This window comes from Saccopteryx bilineata, chromosome 5, assembly GCF_036850765.1.
Source record: "Saccopteryx bilineata isolate mSacBil1 chromosome 5, mSacBil1_pri_phased_curated, whole genome shotgun sequence".
In the NCBI taxonomy this organism is placed as follows: Eukaryota; Metazoa; Chordata; class Mammalia; order Chiroptera; family Emballonuridae; genus Saccopteryx; species Saccopteryx bilineata.
Genome location: NC_089494.1, coordinates 209,835,707 through 209,856,938, shown reverse-complemented (window position 1 = coordinate 209,856,938; position 21,232 = coordinate 209,835,707). Strand labels below are relative to the sequence as shown.

Sequence of the window (21,232 nt, the reverse complement as noted above, 5' to 3'; positions counted from 1 at the left end):
CTATTAATATATTTTCACTGTATTTTGGACAGATAGATGATCTTATTGTTTATTAATGGATTGAAGTAATAAAATGGGTAAATGTGGACTAAATACATTTTATTGGAAATAATAGACATCTTGAAATGTTTAATGACTGTTGACAATATATGCTCATTGAAAACAACTTGCTATAAGTAAAGCTTTAAATGACCATTTTCACATATAATTGACATTTTTGTGACATAGTAACAGATAAGATACGCAATTTACCCTAATGAAAATTTTCTTCTGTTTTTGCTAGTTCACCAAACAAAAATAAGAATTTTAAAATAAATTTTTAAGAACAATCTCCACATAGAAAAAAGTTCTCATTCTTAAAAAAAAAAAAAAAAAAAAGGTCCTAAACATGCCTCAAATGTTTTGTCCCTGGCTTATTTTAGAATCCCAACTCCTTATAAAAATCTGTCAGAGAGCATGGGCTCCCTTATCCTGTATCAAAGACGAGAGCCCAGTGGACGTCAGGAAAATGGTGCCCTCTCTTGATAAGCCTGCCTGCAGGGCATGCTGGGGCACGCAGTGTTCGCTCCAGTTCCTCTGCTCAAGAGAAGGCCCTGGCTGTGAACTTGGGCAAATACTGCCCTCCGGCTTCGCCGGCCAGGTAGGAGCAGCCTCTGAACACTGGTTTCTTTGTGCTGACTTGCTGCTTAGAGGCGCAGGTGGCTGGCTCCTTTGTTTCAGCAAAGGGTGCTAGCCGACAAGCTTGGAAAAAGAAACTGTTTGGAATAATGCAGTTTCTGCTCAAATTTATTACATCATACTAATTAAAGTTATTTACTAAGGACAGGAATGTACACGTGCCTTGTGGGCTGCTGTTGGAAGAGCTGCAGCCGCAAGGGTTTAGATTAGGTTCCTAGGTAGGAGAGTTCCGAGAGAGTGAAATCTGATCTGCATTCTAAAACTGAATTCGCACTTTTTTCAAGCAGAGGGTTGGCATTTACTCACCTCTAAACTGCCCTATTTCAGTCTGAGACCCGAAATCAAAGTACTTCAAAAGCAACCATGTGGAATCATTTTTTTTTTTTTCATTTTTAACTTAGCTCACTTAGAATATTTACAATGCGAATCCACAAAGTAGTGATGACCCCAGGCAATGAAACAGCCACTGGAAACTTAGTCATCTAAGCATGAAGCTAACTAACGCCAACACCTTTCACCTGGGGAAATTTCTCAACTCAGGGAATTCTCATCCAGTAGGAAGACGTAAATTTCATATTGATTGCTGTGCTATTAATATTAAAACCTCTTATTTATTGATCATATGTTAAGCTCGTGAAATCTGCTAAATCCAAATTTTCTATCAAGCAGATTCTGTTGTCCTATTAATTTCCATTATTTCTGTGCAGAAAAATAAAAATCCCTTAATAAGTTGGTAATTCTATCCTGTTTGCTAAAACAGTGACTAGTCGAGCGTGGAAGCTGAGTAATTACTTGTTAAGTGAATAAATGGATGGAGGTGTTTACCAGATTTGTTGCCCGCTGGATATCATAGGTGGTCAGTGACACTGTCATTTCTGGCTATTACTTTGTAAAGATTTCCCCAGGCTCCAGGAATTTTGTTTATTTCAGGTGGTCTGACACCCTCAGACTTTAATCCTTTCCCACTCTAGTCAGTGGTTCTTGGACTTCACTATGCATCAGAATCACTGACATAGTCTTGGGTGGAACCCAGGATCCTCATTTTTTAACAAAAAATCTAATTGGGAGGCAGGTAATTCATGGACCATATTTCAAGAGGTATTATCTTCAAGCCATGTATATTTGTATAAACACGATCATATTTTATTTTACCTTCTGGGGTTCTAATTAACACATGAATTGTAAGGCCTGAAAGAGCCTTTGGGTTAGAGAAGAAAAACTATACAGGGGTCTCAAACTCGCGGCCGTGTGGCCCGCCCACCAATTTTGTGCGGCCCGCAGACTAATCAAACTTCGTAGATTAATCTGCGGGCCGCACAAAATTGGTGGGCGGGCCGCATGCGGCCCGCAGGCTGCGAGTTTGAGACCCCTGCAAGGCCTCAATTCAGTCAGTTAAAAATACGACACACAAAAAAACGGCCACTAGAATCACGGATCCTTCTTTGGAAATATCCTCACCCAAAACATGTAGTTTTGTGGTAGGCAGTTAGACAGGAGCAGAGCAAGCACTGTGGGCCAGGTACAGAAGACCACCAGGGTAGAAACCTCCAGGTGCCTAGCAAGCACGGTGGGCCAGGAACAGAAGATCACCAGGGTGGAAACCTCCAGGTGCCTAGCATTGGGCCAAACTGGGAAACCAAGGATCTCGCCCCCAGGGGGACCTGTCCCCCCTTAGGTGGCCATGCAGCAGAGATCTCTGATTTATATCACTGGTCATTGGGTTTGGATCCTCCCCTGACCTTTTCTGCCCTGGCATATCACTAGTCATGTGGTTTTAGACCCCCTTAGAGGAAGAATAAACAAGAAAGCAGGAGAATACAGATTAAGCATTCAGCTCCAGGCCCAGAGAAACAGCAAAACCAGACAAAGGAAAGCCAGGCTGACCTCAGGACCAGCTGCACTGACTACTGACCCCCTCCCTGCCTTGGCACCTACCAGTCAATGAAGACCATGACCCTAAACGACACACCTGGAGAGCTGTTGAATAGTCTATTGAGATCCTCCCCTAAGAGCTCCCCTAAAATCCCCACCCTAAAAATCCCTTAGGACTGAGGGCCCAGGGTGCTCTCCCTTCCAGGAGCACTCCCAAGTCTTTCCACTCCTCTTTCTCTTCTCCCCACAAGGCACATTTTTTGCCCCTCTCTTTCTTCGAAGCTCGAAGGGACCCCACAAGACTTACAACAAAGGGAGCAGTGGGTGGCAGCAGCTCATCCTGGGCTAACCCCCTGAACCTCACTCCAAGTTCCCCTTTTCTCTGACTTTCTTCCTGCACAGCAAGTAATTTCTTCCTTTACTTGATGTACTTTGTCTCCTAATCAAATTCTTTCTCTCAAAAATATAAGAATCAAGGTCTCCTTGCTCCTGTTCCCCTAATTGTTCCATTGTGACATTCATTATTACTACAGGTCAATTATAAAATGGTAAGGCATATAGATTTTCAAATTTTGTTAGTTTTCTTTCTCCGCTTATATGCCTGGTTATTAGAATTATTAGACAGTATTTACAAAAAATTATTTTCAAAGGTAAAAAATATTACAGAGACTTTAAGGCTATTTTGTAGAAAAGTGATTAAAACATTCTGGCTTGGAGCTGTGGCTCTGCTGTTCAGGCTAATTATTCACGTACTGCTGTCATGAATTTTGGCTAACTCCAAGTATCATCTGTTGTCAATGTTTCTCTAATTGACTCCTCTTTTAAGTAATTTTTCATTTTCATGAGCAATAATGTTTGTGAAATAAAAATTTTCACGTGCTAATTATATTTTTCTAATATTTTCCATAAGTGTTCAAATAAAAATCAATTATCTGTGTTTCATCTAAAATCATACAGGAACCAAAGCTTGGGAAAAAGGATGCAAAAGATGCTTAGTGCTTCCCCTCAAGGGGCCTACAGCCTATCTCGGGAAGCCAAGCATCTGTTACGAGACAGTCAAGATGAGTCAGGAGACTTAAGCTGTCGATGAGAGAGAAAACTCATCAAACATTTTTAGAAAGCTAATTTTGGTAGCAATAACATTAGATTTATTTGTATTCCTTAATCCAGTAATTACACTTCTATGAACTATTCCTTGTGCAGCCAAATACTGGAGTCATCTTAAAGGTTAAAGTTAAAAGAATGATTATATTATATTATGAAACTTCTGTGTCATTGATTGCTACAATGTCATTAAAATCATTTTTGGAAAGGTTTTTTTAATATTTTGGAAAGGTATATAAAATATTTCTAACATAAGTGTGTTTTACACAAGTGTGCAAAACAAAATAAAGTATGATCTTAACTATGGCAAATAGAATCCTTATAATATGGAGGATATAACAAAATTAAACGGTATATATGTTTCCTCGGTAGTGAGATTATGGATGATATTTATTTTTTCAATCTGTATATTCCTATATTGTTTCAGCTTTTATAATTATATAAAATAAAAATATACAAAATATAATAATTTATCAAAATAATCAGATTTCATTATTAGGAAATAAGTAGTTTAAAAGAACAAATACACAAGTAATTAACACAGGCTAATAAAAATCTTACTGCAGTTCAGGGGTGATTTCATGGATAAAGTGAAAAGCTGAGACTGGAAAACAATAAAATATTACAAAAGAAACAGAAGTTGACTTGGTAACTACCATTGTTTGGAATACGCATCTATGTGAGTGAACACTAATGATTTTCATACTGTGATTACACAGATGAACAAAAGAAGAGAACGTGGTGAGTTCGGCTAGAAGCTTCCCTTGGCTGAGCATGGCTCCAGTGACACTGACATAAATGTTCTTAGAACTGAACTGAGGGCTCTATAAAGGTGGAAGGAAACTGTCCTCCAGAAAGGACCAGGAGAATAAAGCACCTAGGGAGTAAAGAGAAAATGCACGCATACAAACGGTGGGAGTTAGCCAGAGCATAATACTCCTAAGAGCAGACAGGAGTGAGGAAGGGCACAACAGATTCTCTACAACAGTGGTCCCCAACCCCCGGGCTGCGGACTGGTACCGGTCCATGGGCCATTTGGTACCGGTCCATAGAGAAAGAATAAATAACTTACATTATTTCCATTTTATTTATATTTAAGTCTGAACGATGTTTTATTTTTTTTAAAGGACCAGATTCCCTCTGTTACATCCGTCTAAGACTCACTCTTGACGCTTGTCTCGGTCACGTGATACATTTATCCGTCCCACCCTAAAGGCTGGTCTGTGAAAATATTTTCTGACAGTAAACTGGTCCGTGGCCCAAAAAAGGTTGGGGACCACTGCTCTACGACATTGGCCTTGAGATCTTGTCAGGGAGGAGGGATTGATGCCAGGGCCTGCAGACAGGGGACTGTGGATTGAGGTTACCTGATCTTTGTTCAGAGTATATTTTAATCTGATCATAACGGTAAGTCTAAAGGTTTGAGTGAGAAAGGTTCTTGCTTTCTCAGGAATTCAGAGGTAGAGCTGCTGTGTCACAGCTGAAGTAGACTAAGGGACAACGGTTGTCACCTCAGAGGTTGTAATCTGAGAAGCAGGGCCCCAGGGGTAGTTTAGCAATCTACTGGCCTGGGCAGATGGGAGTCATGATTTCATGAGCTGAGCTGAGTCATGCAGAGCTGAATAACAGGAGAATAGATCTATAGGTTTGTACATTCTTCTCTTATGCTCTGCACTTTTCCTTCCCTGAACTTCCCTCCTGGTGTGGTAATTTGTTTTTCTGGTTGGGTAAACTTACACTGCACAGAAAGCATATAGGGCCCTGGCCGGTTGGCTCAGTGGTAGAGCGTCGGCCTGGCATGCAGAAGTCCCGGGTTCAATTCCCGGCCAGGGCACACAGGAGAGGCACCCATCTGCCTCTCCACCCCTCCCCCTCTCCTTCCTCTCTCTCTCTCTTTCCCTCCCGCAGCGAGGCTCCATTGGAGCAAAGGTGGCCCGGGTGCTGGGGATGGCTCCTTGGCCGCTGCCCCAGGCGCTGGAGTGGCTCTGGTCGCAACAGAGCGACGCTCCGGAGGGACAGAGCATCACCCCCTGGTGGGCAGAGCTTCGCCCCCTGGTGGGCGTGCCGGGTGGATCCCGGTCAGGCACATGCGGGAGTCTGTCTGTCTCTCCCCGTTTCCAGCTTCAGAAAAATACAAAAAATAAAAAAATTAAAAAAAACATATAGGCAAATAGGAACACTGTGGTGGACCCAGAGATATCGCCATGGAAACACCTCAATTCCTTCTGTAATTTTCTCTGGGAGGAGGCAAATGTGGTAAGGAAACCTTCTTGGGAGTTTCCCTGGGCTCCTACACCATTCTTCACCTTCTGTCACTCTCTCGGGAGCCTCTTACTTCTTATTCGCAAGCTCTCCTGTCTTCTCCATCATCTATCTACCTCAAACTTCCTTTGCCTCCTGCTTCTTTTGCAGATCATTCGGTTCTTTTCTCATCTTTTCTGTTCCCTTTTTCTCTCCCCAAACTGCCATCTCTCCTGTCAACAATGTTGAGGTCCTCTCAGTAATGCTCAGCTTGTTACCACGCCCATCTCTGACCAGTCTCTTGGACCTTTCTGTCCCTTTTTTTATGGGGAGGCTACCTTCTCTGACCTTCATTGTCAGTCATCCGTACCTAATATTTAAAAAAAATAAATTTCTCAGTTTTTCATTTCAGTTAACCAACTCCTCAACTTCCCTCTTCTCCTTGTATCTCCATCAATGCTTTAGTTATCTTGATATCCTGAAGTGGTCTCATTCATTCAGTTACCCTGACACCTCAGAGTAATGTCATTCATAACATATACATATATATATAACATATACATACACATATATACACATACATACGTGTATATGTATATGTTATGAATGAGACATATAGTGGGGTATATATAATATATACTATATTTCCCACCACAGAACTGCTCACCTCTCTGTTCAGTCTCCACAGTCACTCTGCTTACTTTTCACCCAACATACTTCTGCCTTGTCTTCTTATTTCCTATTTTTCCTACTTTATCGCACTCTTTTCTAGCCTTGTATCTTGCATCTTCTCTGTTTACACTTATTCCATTACTGATCTTACTCGTTCTCAATTGTAACATGTCCAGGAATAAACTCCTGGTCTTCTACCCCAAACCCACTCCTCCTATAGTTTTTATAACATCAGAAAATTCTAACTCCATTCTTCCAGACCAAAACTCTTGGAATCATTCTTGATTATTCTCTCTCTCACAACACACATTTAAACCTTCAGGGGATCCCCTTGTCTCTTCCTTTAAAATATATATGTTCAGAATCTGACCTTTTATTTCCCTATATCCCGTGCTGCTACCTGGTCCAAGGCACTACCACATCTACTTGGACTGTCAGCTCCTCAATAGTTTCTCTGCTTCTCCTCTTGTCTCTTCCTCTTGTAACTTAACAGCCAGACTGATCCAGTCCCCCACGTACTCAATATCCTTCAATGGCTTCCCATCATGTAAGTAGGAAAGACGAAGTCTCACAATTGCTTATGAGACCCTCCACGTCTGGCCCCATTATGTCTCTGTCAACTTCTACAGTCTTTCCTACTTCCCTTCTTCCACGGGCTTCCTCTGCCCTTACAAGCAGTGCCTGCCTCAGGTCTGTGAACTTTTGCCTGGATAACCCCAGACAGACAGACAGACACCTGCACAGCTTGCTCATTCACCCCTTCAGGCTTTTATTCTAATGTTACGCCCTTACTGAAGACTCCCTGACTTTCTTACATAAAATCTCAACCTGCCTGGTCTCCACTCCCAGCATTCATACTCCCCTTTCCTGCTTTATTTTTATTCTTCATACCTTTCAGCATCTGATAATATATATTGTTACTCATTTATGTTAACAGATTGACTGTACATTAGTCTCCCTTATTGATGGGGTATACATTCCAAAGACCCCCAGTGGATACCTAAAACTGTGGACAGTGTCAAACTCTCTCTCTATATATATATACTATGTTTTTCCTATACATAATATATGTATGGTAAAGTTTAATTTATAAATTAGGTAATTTCATGGATAGGAAATCTATTCTTACCATAGATCTTAGCAATCTCAGCATAAAAATTTCTTTGTTTTCTTATTGGAAACATTTACATTTAAAGGAAGCATAGACAGCTTCTCCTTGGCATATCTGAATTCCCAGAACTGCAATATAGCATTTGAGGGCCATTATTAAGTAAAATAAGGTCTACTTGAACACAAACACTGTGGTACTGTCAGTCTGATAACTGAGACAGCTACTAAGTGATCAAAGGGTAGGGAGCCTATCTCTATAGCCTAGATATGCTGGACAAAGGGATGAGTCCTATCTCAGGGAGGGTAGAGTGGGATGGTGAGATTTCATCACACTACTCAGAATGATGCACAATTTAAACATTATGAATTATTTATGGAAGTTTACATTTAATATTTTCAGACTGCAGGTAACTGCAGAAAGTGAAGCTGTGGGGAAGGAGGGAGCACTCTACTTCCCTTTTAGAAGGCAAACCCTTGAGGGTAAAAGCTTTGTTTGGTTTACTGCTGAATGCTCAGGATCAAGAGCGTAACTGTCCATAGGGAGCAATTAATAAGTATTTGATGAGTGAATAAATGAATCCATGGTCTTTCACTTTACGTCTTCTCCCTACTTCTTATACTTTGCACTCTCCTCCAACCATGGCTTTAATTCCGTGTCTGACCCTGTTTGTTCCCCCTGCTTTCCCATTTCCCAGTCCGGCTTCATTGCCATCACTTGTCTCTCTCGTTTATCTGGCCTTGTTTTCTTCCAGAGCCACTCTTTTTCTCTCACCACCTCATCTTTCCCTTCCTCGGCTTCTGCTTTAGCTCAGCAAAGTTCACTTCTCATCTTTTCGCTTGTAATTTTTAAATCCCTACTCTATTATTCCCAAAGCAACATAAGATGCTCTTTGCTGTGTATAAGAAACCTGCTGGATGTTGGCCATATATTGCATAACCTAATGTTTAGAGGGAGACAATAAAAATGAAGTGTGTCCTGAGGACAAGGGAGAGAGAGGAGGACAGGAAAGTTTGTGCTGGGCTCCTGGGCTAATTCTTTGGATAAATCATCTATGAGTGGACTTAGATCCTTTAATTCAATGCTGCTCCTCAGAACTGTACCAACTGCTAAAATAGAAATTTAGCCTTTAGTGAAATTAGACCACCCTTTATGAAATATGAGTGACTGTTTTATAAAAAGCTATGGCTTAGCAGTCTTCAAGAGCCTATTCACTTAACTTCTTATTTAATGTTTCAAACGGTGATTCATATTATTAATTTTATCGATCATCTATCAAGCTTAGAATGATATAGTGCTGGGGTATAATCTATGAATGGTTGGTGTCTGGAGTAACATATAAGACAGGGTATAGTTACCCGGTAAGGAATGTCCTCTCGTTGATGAAGATCCAAGAGGAGCACGGGTCAGCCATCCTGGTCACCTTTTCCCTTTTTCTGAGGTCATGTAAAGATTTCCTGAAATATTAGAATAATATTAATGGTATGTTCCTGTGATGCATTTAAAATTAGTTTCTGACTTAAATTGAACCTTTTTGTTGTGTCCCTAGTATGTGAAAGTATTCGGGGGGAGTGTTTACGTAGTTTTGCACGTACAGGCATGAGGGTTGGGTTGGGGGAGTAAAGGAAGAAGATTTTTATCATGTGCCCGCTATGGATCTTACACCCCGAATGTGAGCCATTTGATGGACCTCATCTCATTTACCCTCAGACCATCCCAGCAAGGGATGGATGTTACTGCCTCCATTTCAAACACTTAGTAAGTAGTGGGACGGGTCATTGAGGCAAGACTTGAATATCTTGAAGGCCTCTACTTTTTTCCTTTTCACCAATGTTGTTTTTGTAATGTGGAAAAGGTTATACAGATTTAAATTTTTTTATTTTTCTATAAATCAGTCCATGCTAAAATTCTTTTTTTTAAATTTATTTTATTATTATTATTATTATTATTATTATTTTGTATTTTTCTGAAGCTGGAAACGGGGAGAGACAGTCAGACAGACTCCCGCATGCGCGCGACCGGGATCCACCCGGCACGCCCACCAGGGGCGAGGCTCTGCCCTCCAGGGGGCGATGCTCTGCCCCTCCAGGGCATCGCTCTGCTGTGACCAGAGCCACTCTAGTGCCTGGGGCAGAGGCCAAGGAGCCATCCCCAGCGCCCAGGCCATCTTTGCTCCAATGGAGCCTTGGCTGCGGGAGGGGAAGAGAAAGACAGAGAGAAAGGGGGGGGGGAGTGGAGAAGCAAATGGGCGCTTCTCCTATGTGCCCTGGTCGGGAATCGAACCCGGGTCTCCTGCACGTCAGGCCGACGCTCTACTGCTGAGCCAACCGACCAGGGCCTGAAATTCTTTTTAAAGGGTTTGTTTTTCTATGTCCGAGGGAATAAATATTGAGGGCAAATGAGATGTTCTCCAAACTCTTCAGTTGTAAGAAAATAAGCTTAAGAGTTCAGAGTTTTTAACTCCAACTCACTTTGAGTGAGTTTCTAAATGGCATCTTCCAAACCTCTTTTTCATGATTGTCATGAGATAATTTGTTTTGGGAGAAGTAATAATATGTTGTTTCCTCTGTCTCCCCCTACACAGCCCCAATCCATTTAAGTTTTAAGATGCTTAGGTATTTCCCTTTGTTTTTATTATTCAATATATGCTTTTGAGAAAAATTTAATCTTAAAATTATATTCTTTATATAATTTGGGGAAAAGAGTAATAAAGGAAGAGAAACTTATACTTTAATTTTGATGATCTCTAATGAAAGATGATAAAGAAGATATACGAATAAATATTAGGTAAGCCACAAATATATAACTTCACAAGTGGCCTTTCCCTTGGTAATCAATTTGAGTGGCTGACAACTGTGAGACAGAGAGGCAGAGAGAAACGCAGACAGGGCAGAGCAATGTTTATTGAGAAGTTTAAAAAGAAGCCACACAAAGACTTCTGCAGTGCTGGAATAATGTTTCTGAAGCCTTGCAGGTTATATTCTACAGTAAAATTTCCAGAAACTTATGGAAAAAACTTAGATGTCTTGTTGTTACTGTATTGTAAAAGAAAAATTTCAGAAACTTGTAGAAAATTCAGTCCATTTTAAACTTCTGCTTACTTAGCAGCTCAGGGTTATTTTTTTTTAAGATACTAAATCCCAAAGCCTTCTATGATCCAAAGAGGTATTTTGCAATCATTGAAATTTTTGTGGCAAAATGAGAATGCCACATAACTACAGCAGGGAAGAGATTCTAGGGCGGTGTTTGGAGGTGTGAAGACCAGGGAAAGCTATATACTACATCAACTGAAAAACTACAGCATCTGTGGTCCAACGCAAGGAAGGATAGGCCAATTTGGTAAATGTTTTCGGAGTGTAACTGGAAAGAATTTTCTCTTGTAAAAGTCAGTTCACGGAAACATATTCCTTCTATTACAGAAATTCAACAATCCAAACTGGCTGAGCCCTACCCATTCCCACAAACACAATTTTCAGTTTTCAAGCAGCTAAGATCAAGCTCGGACTCGCAGTCTTGACTAAGTGTAGTATAACATCTTTGAAGTCTCCTTCAGGCTCTGGAAACTGTGGTCAGACATGAATAATATCCTCCTTATCCTCCTTTAGGTCTTCACATAAATGGCATTAAGGTATGACCAGAGATTTTAGGTATAATAATTTCTAGTCATTTGATCTTGCAGAAATTAAATATTTAATTACCATTGCTTCAAGCCTATGGAATCATAAGGGATATAGCCAGAATAAAAAGGTAGGCTGGAGAGAAAAGATCAATTTTTTATTTTTTAAACAAGGGGGAGTAGAATTTCCTCCTCTCTCTTCTAAATCAAATTATTGTGGTTGGGGTAAGGTTAACAGATGTAAAGTATCTTTATTCTCCAGGATAACAGCAGTCCAAAACAAAATAAAATAATAAAATAAAACAATCAAAAATAAAGAAAAGGATAAGGAAAAGCTATTTTCACAAAATTTATGATGCATATTTTTCCTCATAGCACATTGTAAGTGTGGAATGCTGTCATCTAGTTGGAAGCTATGAGCACATCTCACCAGGCATATCCTAATACTCTCTCAGCTGAATACTTGAGTTTCCCATTATGCTTTTACCATTGTGATCTCACCTCATCTTCTTGTTCACACCCTTCTTGGGATCTCATTCTTAGCAATACACCATTACACCCCTCAAGCTGACATTAAGGTTTTCTGCAATTCCACCCGTCTACCTTTTCAAACTCAAAATGGAAGCTTATCTTTAACATCAGACCTTCTAGTCTAATGAAATCTCAAACCACCAAGTCCCTTGCACAAGAGGGCCCTTGTCACTGCAGGTCCAGATTTCTGCTTCTTCTCATCCCTGCTCAGGTGAGACCTTATCCAACCTCCTATCTGTTATTTACACTGTGGTGATGCCGTCTTCTGCATTCCACCTCACATGGTTACTATTGATTTATGTCTTTTCTACTCATATCACCTTGCTCAAAGAAAGAATGTGCTCCTCTGGTTGGGAATATCATCTCCTTTCATAGCACATCATTTGGAGGAAGGGGATGTCATGCAGAGGACTCAAGCCAGAAGGGTCAAATGTTCAGCAAACTGAGCTCATTAACTCTGTATGTCAGAAGTTACATGAGCATGTTAGGCTCCTTGGGACAGAGACACAGCATGCTCTGTGAACCCAGCAAAGCCCAGTTACTCTTTCACAGGAATTAGTCTGGGTTGTTTGGTTACACAGCTCTTGTTCTTGTTTCTAAACCCTAAATTTTGCCCCTATATTTGTTATTTTAACTGCCCACAAAAAAAGAGGTAACCTGGTAAGATTTCCCCAGTGGTCACCTTGCTGTCCAAACATCACATTCTCCTTCCTGAATCCAGATTATTTACCATGTATTTTTAAAATTTACTCATCCTTGTACCTCTCCTCCTACATTCCAACTGTCCGTTTTCTCTCATTGCTTCCTCTGTCCCTAAGCAACATTTGACAGTCACCCAGATCTCAGGTTGACAAGGTTGATTGTTGCCTCTTTCTGGAATACTCTTTTCCTTAAGGCTTTTTAAAGCAATCACCATATAAGAAAATACCTGCCTTATTTTCTTGCTCCTTGATAGGCCTCAACATTTTAGTCTCCTTTGTAGACTTCTCTAACAATCACAGAATGCTGCCTGACCTGTGATGGCACAGTGGATAAAGCATTGATCTGGAATGCTGAGATTGCCTGTTCAAAACCCTGGGCTTGCCTGTTCTACGAGTTGATGCTTCCTGCTCCTTCCCCCATTTCTTTCTCTATCTCTCTCTCTCTGTGTGTTTCTTTCTCTCTCTCTTCCTGTTTCTCTCTTAAAAATCAAATCAATTTAAAAAAAGATACAAAATGCTGTCTTGTTCTGTCCTTGACCATCCTCTCTATCAATACTCCATCCCAGATCATCTAATCCGTCTCCAGTCCAGCCTCTCTCCTGAGCTCCAGACTCATATCACTGCATATTTCATTTCTTTGGATGTCTAACAGCCATCTCAATATCAACATGGCTGAACCAGACCTCTGACTTTCTCCCTCCCATGCTCCAGAATTCCCACCTGCACCATTCTTCTCTGTCTGCCCAATTGAGCACCAAAACTAAGACTCAATCTTATTTTTCCTTCTTTCATCATAATCAGATTCCAATCCAGAAGTAAGTTATATTGACTGTAGCTCCATATGCAACTTGAACTCAAGAGCTGTTATTTCTAAAGCTACCACTTTGAGCCAAGCCACAATCATCTTTCTCCTGGATGATTTCATCAGCCTCCTGATTGGTCTCCCTACATCCACACTGTGACCAGCATTCCATTCTTCACATAGTATCTAGAATGATAATTTTAAAGATTGAATCGAATTTTGTCATTCCATAATTAAAATCTTGCAAAGGCTTCCAAGAATGAACTAGAATAAAATACAACCTCCTTACGACGACTCACAAGGCTCTGTCAATCTCTTCACTATTCACTGTCTTCATCATTTCCTTCATTGATTCCATTTCATATACATTGGTCTTCCCTCGTTTTCTTAATCACCCACTAAGCTCATTCCTGTCTCAGGGATTTATACTGGCTGCTCGTACTAGATGGAGCACACACCTCCTCCCTCTATGCCCCTCCCCTGGTTGTCACACAACTGCCTGGTTCCCATCACGCAGATCTCAGCCCACGTACCTTTCTCTCAGAGGCTTTCCCTAGCAAGTCCCTGTCACTCTCATATTATTGTCATCTAGTTAATATCAGTATCTGAAAGGATCTTATTTATTTACATTGTCCGTCTTCCTTAACTATAACATTAATTTCTTACAATAGGGGTTTTTAAAAATGTATGCACATATGTGCACATCCAGCTGTTAGAATTTTGCCTGGAACATAGAAGAAATTCAATTAATATTTGCTGAGTGACTGACTAAATGTAAAGTTGCACATATGCCCCAAAGGATTAAAAATAATTTATACAAGTTTTCTAGACCTCCTAGTTTAAATGATATTTAAGCTGAGGCTAGAGGTTGAAGGTATTTGGAACTGTTGGAACTGAAGAACCAGCAATGGAAGCCTCTTACCATCACAAAGGGCAAACTGACAGTGATGGGCTCCTGATCACTACAGAGGCTTCCTGATTAGCCTCCTATTTGTATTCATAAAAGAGCTAAGATCATTAAAGATGACAGACAACAGCTTGGGAAACTCGTGTTCTATGCTGAAGCAAAGCAGATTTCAGCTGGGGTGAAAGGATTTCCAAAGCTCTGACATTATTCTTAGACCTCAGGGGAAAGACAATTGAATGGAATTTGGGGAAGAATATAAAAACAGGATAAAATTTTTGTTCATAAGCAGTATACCCTAACTGAATAGAAAATAATGTTGAGCGTGGCTGGATCTAAAAATTAGCTAAGCAAAGTATGCAGAAAGTCTAAATGCCTGAAAAGCAAAAATGTGATTTGGCAAAAGTCTCATTTTATAATAATTGCTGAAGTGATAAATAAATCTATGAATTCAAATAGTTTTCCCTCTCCATTCCCATCAGCCTTTGATTCATTGCATATTAGAACCTGATTGGGCCTTTGTGCCTATTTTTTAAATTATAAAGACTTGGTGGATTTAAGTGTCTGAACTGGTTTCCTCAAAAAGCTTAAGAGGAGAAGAACAGAGGTCATAATTAGCAGAGATGAAGGATTTACGAACACAAATTATAGATATAGAAGACTAGAGTTCTTACTTTGGATAGTCACAATTATTTTGATAGACTATAATAAACTATGACTTGAGGAGGAGGGCAGTGTTACAAATCTATGTACTTTATTGGGAGAGCTCTTCAGTCCTGGGGCCAGAGCTTATTGAATTAGATTGTGTATGAAATAAGATTACTTATTTAATTAAGTGCGGTTATTTATTTTTCCATTTTTTCCAGACAGAATGGAGCTCAAGAGATAATAATTAAATAGGTCAGCAATTAAGTTCTGGAGAAAGAAACAGTTCTGAGAGTACTAGGTTGCTCTAGGATCACACAGGCCCAGGTGGCTCGGCAGGGAAGGAAGGAGACCAGGCAGGTGGAGCAGGGCTGAGCAGGCAGACAGAGCAGAAGCCTGAGAAGGCAGAATGGGAATGCTGGGTGTGGGTATCACTGCGAGACCTGAGAGCATCCGAGAGAATCAGCAGTTCACCTCCCCCTGTTCTGTATTCTGTCTAGATGTGGGCTTGCCCTCACTGGCCAGTTACCAGAAGGAAACCAGAAAATGGAAGGGGAATCCAAGCTGCAATTAACGCAAATGGGCCAGTCATTTAAAGTACCTTTCTATGCCTAAGCATGGATTAATTAAATGGTTACTTATTTAAAAGTAGAAAATTTGGTTCACTCCTTTGTATAGTCAACAAATATTTCATGAGTTCCTTTTCTGAGCCGACTCCCATGCTAACCACAGGAAGTGTAGCCTATATCTCTATCTGCAACCACTGTTCCTGAGGCCGGGGGTGTATGCAGTATCAATGTGGTCATAATTTTACAATAAGCTAAAAGAAAAAAAAAAAAAAAACAGTTGCTAACTTCCCTAGGTTCTCCAGCCAAAGAGAATTTTTCCTGCCACTGAACTTTCATAGGAAAATATCTGTAGCTTTCTAATTACTTACTGATTTCTCTTTCTAACTAGTATCTTTTACTGAATTTGACTGATTCCTTTAGAATTATTGCTTATTTCAGTTTTGTATTACCTAGAGTGAATATATATATACATATATATATAATACATAGGTAATACATATAAAATAATGAATATATTCAATACATGGGTGGGAAGGTATATTAAAAATCATATACAAAGAACATATACACCATAAAACTAAAAAAGAAGAAAGTAATACATTGGAATAGCAAGTACATATTTCAATTATGAAGTAAGATTATATTCAGGGCTGAATACATGAAGTTCTTTTTAAAAAATAATGTTTTGGCTTGAAGAAGCAATGGAAAATTACAAATATATATTCAGCTCCAAAATAGAGCTCTAAAAAAATTAAGTTTTCTTTAAGCTCTGACCTGGAATCTTGAAGTTGAGAAGAAAAGATCTAGATATATATTTCACTTAAAGGAAATGAGGAAAAAAATATATAATTCTATGCATTATCCAAAAGAGTCAAGAGAATTATGGTTTGGGGAAAACATTTGGCTCCATAGCTTTTCTAAAGAATGTGTCTCATTTTCAGAGATGGTAAAAGTTAAGAGTTGGAGTATAAAACCTATCATTTTATTAAGTGATATTGATTGCAGTTAGGAAATGTTTGTTTTGAGATAAAAAAATAAACAAAAATGTATTATAGTGCTTGAATTTAAGACAGGACTAAACAGGATGTGGATTAAACAACCAGACTTCCAAGTGAGCATGCCATTGCTCTCAATTTCAGTAGGATCTGATCTGAAGTGCCAAGCCTTTAATATTCCATTGCATATTTACACGGTGCTAAGGCCATGTGCTTTGTTCTCCCCAGAATTCCCTCAGGGAAGCGAGGGAAACAAGACCCGTAGAAGAAGCAAGCTAGCTTTAAGCCATGTCAGGACTCAGAGCATCTCACCAGCACACAGTCTGGAAGGGAGCTGTCAGTTTGCGAATGCATCTTTTGAAATTGCTGCTGTGGTACAGCTAAAGGATTTTCTACTTCACCTAAGTTTCCAAGAGGAGATTCTAAGGTTGGCTTCACAAGCATCTTTCCTGTTCATATGTTGGCTGCAAAAGAATTGGGATTCTCTTGTCTAGAGCTCAATTTACTAGGGTCAGGATAATGATGATAAAGAAGTTGTCCTTCAACCCTTTCAACTACTAAAATAGCATCCGCATCACTTAAAATAACACACTTTCATGTTCAACTACGAGAAGCAGTAGTATTAGTTTGGTACTTGAGATGATGTTATGAACTGATGAAATCACCATACTTTATAGCTTTGAAAGACATAAGATTCATGTTTGTAATAGAACTTAACCTTCTCTAACCCTAGACTTGACTACAAAGAGAGAACATTCAGAAGATGTTCTTTCTCAGAGGTTGTGTTTTCAATTTACCCATAATTGAATTTTTTTAAAAACCTAAACTTTTATATGAAGCCCATATATCTCTAACAATTCTAAATTTTCTATCTGCATTGTAACCAATGAATCTATACAAGTTATTGACTGTTAGTATTAGATTTCCATTTCAATTAAAAGTAAAGTATGCCTCTCATTCTAGAAAGTTAAAACAAATATCAGCTATAAGTATTCTAATTATACGTTAAAAAGATATGTTATATACATTATATTATTTTGAATGTATTTGAAAAGTGATTTTTTTTCTTAATCCCTGTTGGTCATTTCTCTTTCTCTCTCTCAACATTTAATAGTTGATCACAAAATGTTATATGCATTAGAAATAGAAGAAAAACTTATGTATACTAAAACAGATTTTAACTAGGAAGATTTATCCCCAGTTATGTGGTTAAATAAATTAACTTCAAATTAATCTCTAATATGGTTAAGTAGATCTACCTCAATTAAGGCTACTGTACATTGTTGAGACATATGCCTATTAAGAAATAAATCAGCCTGACCAGGCAGTGATGCAATGGATAGAGTGTCAACCTGGGATGCTGAGGACCCAGGTTCAAAACCCTGAGGTCACTGGCTTGAGCACAGCCTCATCTAGCTTGAGCATAAGGCCACCGGCTTAAGTGTGGAATCATAGATATGACCCCATGGTCACTGGTTTGCAGCCCAAGGTTGCTGGCTTGAGCAAATGGTCACTGGCTCAATTGAAGACCCCCAGGTCAAGGCATATATGAGAAAGCCATCAATGAACAACTAAGGTGCCACAACTATGAGTTGATGCTTCTCATCTCTCTCCCTTCTTGTCTGTCTGTCTCTCTCACTAAAAATAAAATAAAATAAATAAAATAACTTGGTTTAAGAAGTTCTAACAATATCTATTTGATATAAAAGCATATTTTCTCTTTGAAAAATGTTTAGTAAGTACCGGTATTAAAATTTACTTTAAGTGAATTTGGTTCTTTTATAAGTTTTTAACTAAAACCACATAAAATGCAATCAGACTCTAAAGGACAATAATATAGTAAAGTTCAGCTTGGCTGGCTTTAGAATTCTATCCACAATTCCCCAGTCAATATCCAATTATAAGTGCATTGAAGAATTTTAATTCTATAATTTGAATAAAGAATCATGTCCATTGATAGATAAATGGATAAAAATATGGTATATGCAGCAATGGGCAAAAGTAGGTTTACAGTTGTGAATACGCGAAACAGAGTTTACTCACTATCATGATCATCATAACCTGCATGTCTTTTTTCATACAAACAGCTGTAAGCCTACATTTGCTCTCCGCAGTATATGCAATGAATATTATACAGCAAAAAAAAAAAAAGAATGAAATCTTGCCTATTATGATAAATAAATGGATTTAGAGAGTATTATGCTGAGTGAAATAAGTCAGGCAGAGAAAGATAAATACTGTATAGTTACACTTATATATGGAATCCAGAATGAAACAAAACAAAAGCAGAATCATAAAAACAAAGACCAAAGAGATAGTTACCACAAGGGAAGGGGTGGGAAGGATGGGTGAAAAGGGAAGGGGAATATAGTCAATAATATTATAAACACATTTTAACTTTAATTATTTTTAGTTATTTATTTATTTTAGAGAAGAAAGAGAGAGAGAGAGAGAGAGAGAGAGAAAGGCAGAGGAGCTAGAAGCATCAACTCCCATATGTGACTTGACTGGGCAAGCTCAGGGTTTTAAACTGGCCACCTCAGCGTTCCGGGTCATTACTTGATCTACTGTGCCACCACAGGTCAGACTTCAGTCAATAGTATTATGATAAGTTTACATGGTGACAGATGATTATTAGAATTAGTGGGGTGATCACATTGTAAGGTATAAAAATGTCAAACCACTATATTGTACAACTGAAATTAATATAACCAATATAAGATTGTATACCAACTATTTTAAAATAAAAAAATAAAGTAAAAAACATCAGGTAGTATCAGTGTTCCAAAAATGATGCTATTAAGCTAGGATTAACTGCATCACTTAAACGTTTTATATAAAATAAAAAGATAAAATTTCATCAATGGAAACGCTTTGCTAGTCACAGCTACCAAGCTTGTCTCTTCTTCTAAGTCATCAGCATTAATAAAATTAACAGCAGTAATAACAAAAATGCCCTTTAAATGAAATTTCATAAAATAAGGTCAGGTGCCTACAATTTAAGTTTAAGAGGCAAGGACCAACAAAAAACAGGTATCATTTTTTATTTCTTGACCATCAACACAAATGAGAATCTACATCCCTTCAATATAATACAATATATGCTACAATGTAAGGACATGGACTCTATGGTCTGATTATCTCCAAGCTATTCAACCAGCTATCTCTCTAATAATATTAAACTCAAACATCATGGGTTCACGATATGGGATTGTATGTAACTCTTATTTAAATTATAATTTATTTTTAGAAACAACAAGTGAATATAAATGTGACTTTTCTAAAGTTAAAGCGACTGAGTAGCAAATAAATTGGAATTTGCCACCATCTACACTATTCAATGGCAAGAAGCCAGATAATTTCATTGCTACTATGAAAGGTAATGTTTTTCCTACTTGTGATCTGCTCCCAAGTCCTGGACCCGCTCTCTGGAAACCAGTTTAACTCTACTAGTCTCCGCTGCTTGGCTTATGCTTCCTGATCTGACCCCTTTAGCAGAGCAGCTAATTTTTTTAATGCTAGTGGAAGGTACCACTTACAGAACACTTAGTAAGTGTTTTATACCATATGGTTCTATATACCATATGGTTCTATATCATATGGTTTCACTTGCTAAGTGTTTAATTTCCACTGAAGCCCTATTGGTAGATGCTGTCAGGATGCTCATGTTTATAGAGGAGAAACTGAGGTTTGGATAAGTTCAGTAACTTGCTAAGGGACAAAATACTAAGTGGCAAAGTGAAGACTTGAACCTGTGGCTGTGCTACCTCAGAATTTTATCCTTAACTCATGGCCTTCCATTGAATTAGTTACAATTATTCTTTCATTGTTTGGTGCAGTCTTAAATTATATGAGACATTCTTTTCAAAAAAATTTTGAGGGGTTTGGGGAGACGTCTCTGCAGCTTTGTGGAAATGAATAAAAGTTTAGCTGAAGCCTCAGTTAAAAAGACCTTTCATGCCTGCTGATTCAATACAATATTGTAACCCTAAGAACACTCAGAGAAAGGAGGATGTCATGCAGGAGTTGAGTACCTCCGGGGAGTAAGCACAATTCCAGGTCAAGTGCTCACTGGACTATTTCCCTGGAGAAGAGGAGGAGGGGCACAGTGGCCACACTGACCTCCACGCCTGGCCCCACACCCTCCCTCCTTTCCCCGTCCTCACTTAGGTCAGGAAAGAGCATTCGGAAAAAATCAATAGGAAAAGTAATGTCCGGATTTCAAGTTGCTCTAACACATCAACGTGGCTGCCTGTTGACTCCGCTTTTCCCTACCCTCATTTTCACTTGTTATTCATACTGTGAGCAGAAAGTCCTTTTTACCTTAGTTGTTGGGCTGAACTTGCTTCGGAGAGTTTGCTTCTCCGCTCGCTCACAAACTGATTGCGGGACAGTCGGAGCTCGCTCACCTGTCCCGGAGGTCCGTGCCAAGCGCTGGAGGAGGGGCGCCACCGCTCACCTGAGCGCGGCTTGGGCTCCGCTCCCAGCAGTCCTCCTCCGCACAAGGTCATCAAGCCCAAGAAGCTGTTTGTTAATTATTACTTCTTTTCACCACCGCAGGGAAGTGTCAGAAACCTGAGCCACTCCCTGTGCCTCAGTGCATGTTGGGAGTGTTTACTTTTTTCCCCTTAGGATCAGCTGATAGAAACTCTCCTAGCTCCTTGTCATATATTTTGAAAAGTGAATTGACATTCTGATGAATGCTTTAACCACCGAATTAAACTGATTCTAATCTCTAAGTCTATCCAGACTATAGGGAAATTTATAAATTTCTCAGAAGAATCAGGTAGACAT

At 39.2% G+C, this 21,232-nt stretch overlaps 1 protein-coding gene across 2 annotated transcripts in view; it reads right to left on the bottom strand.

The window, feature by feature from the left end:
• Positions 1-21,003, bottom strand: part of RASSF6 (Ras association domain family member 6) — a 62,592-nt gene extending 41,589 nt beyond the window's left edge. The window contains exons 1-2 of one of the 2 annotated variants that reach the window (XM_066280362.1): positions 20,762-21,003; positions 9,034-9,132 (exon numbers count right to left, since the gene is read on the bottom strand). In XM_066280362.1, the coding sequence (XP_066136459.1) occupies positions 9,034-9,132; positions 20,762-20,949 (287 nt within the window). In that variant the 5' untranslated portion in view covers positions 20,950-21,003. The remainder of the gene's footprint in view (positions 1-9,033; positions 9,133-20,761) is intronic. The other variant, XM_066280363.1, reaches the window with a different exon arrangement.
• Positions 21,004-21,232: the final 229 nt, after the last annotated feature.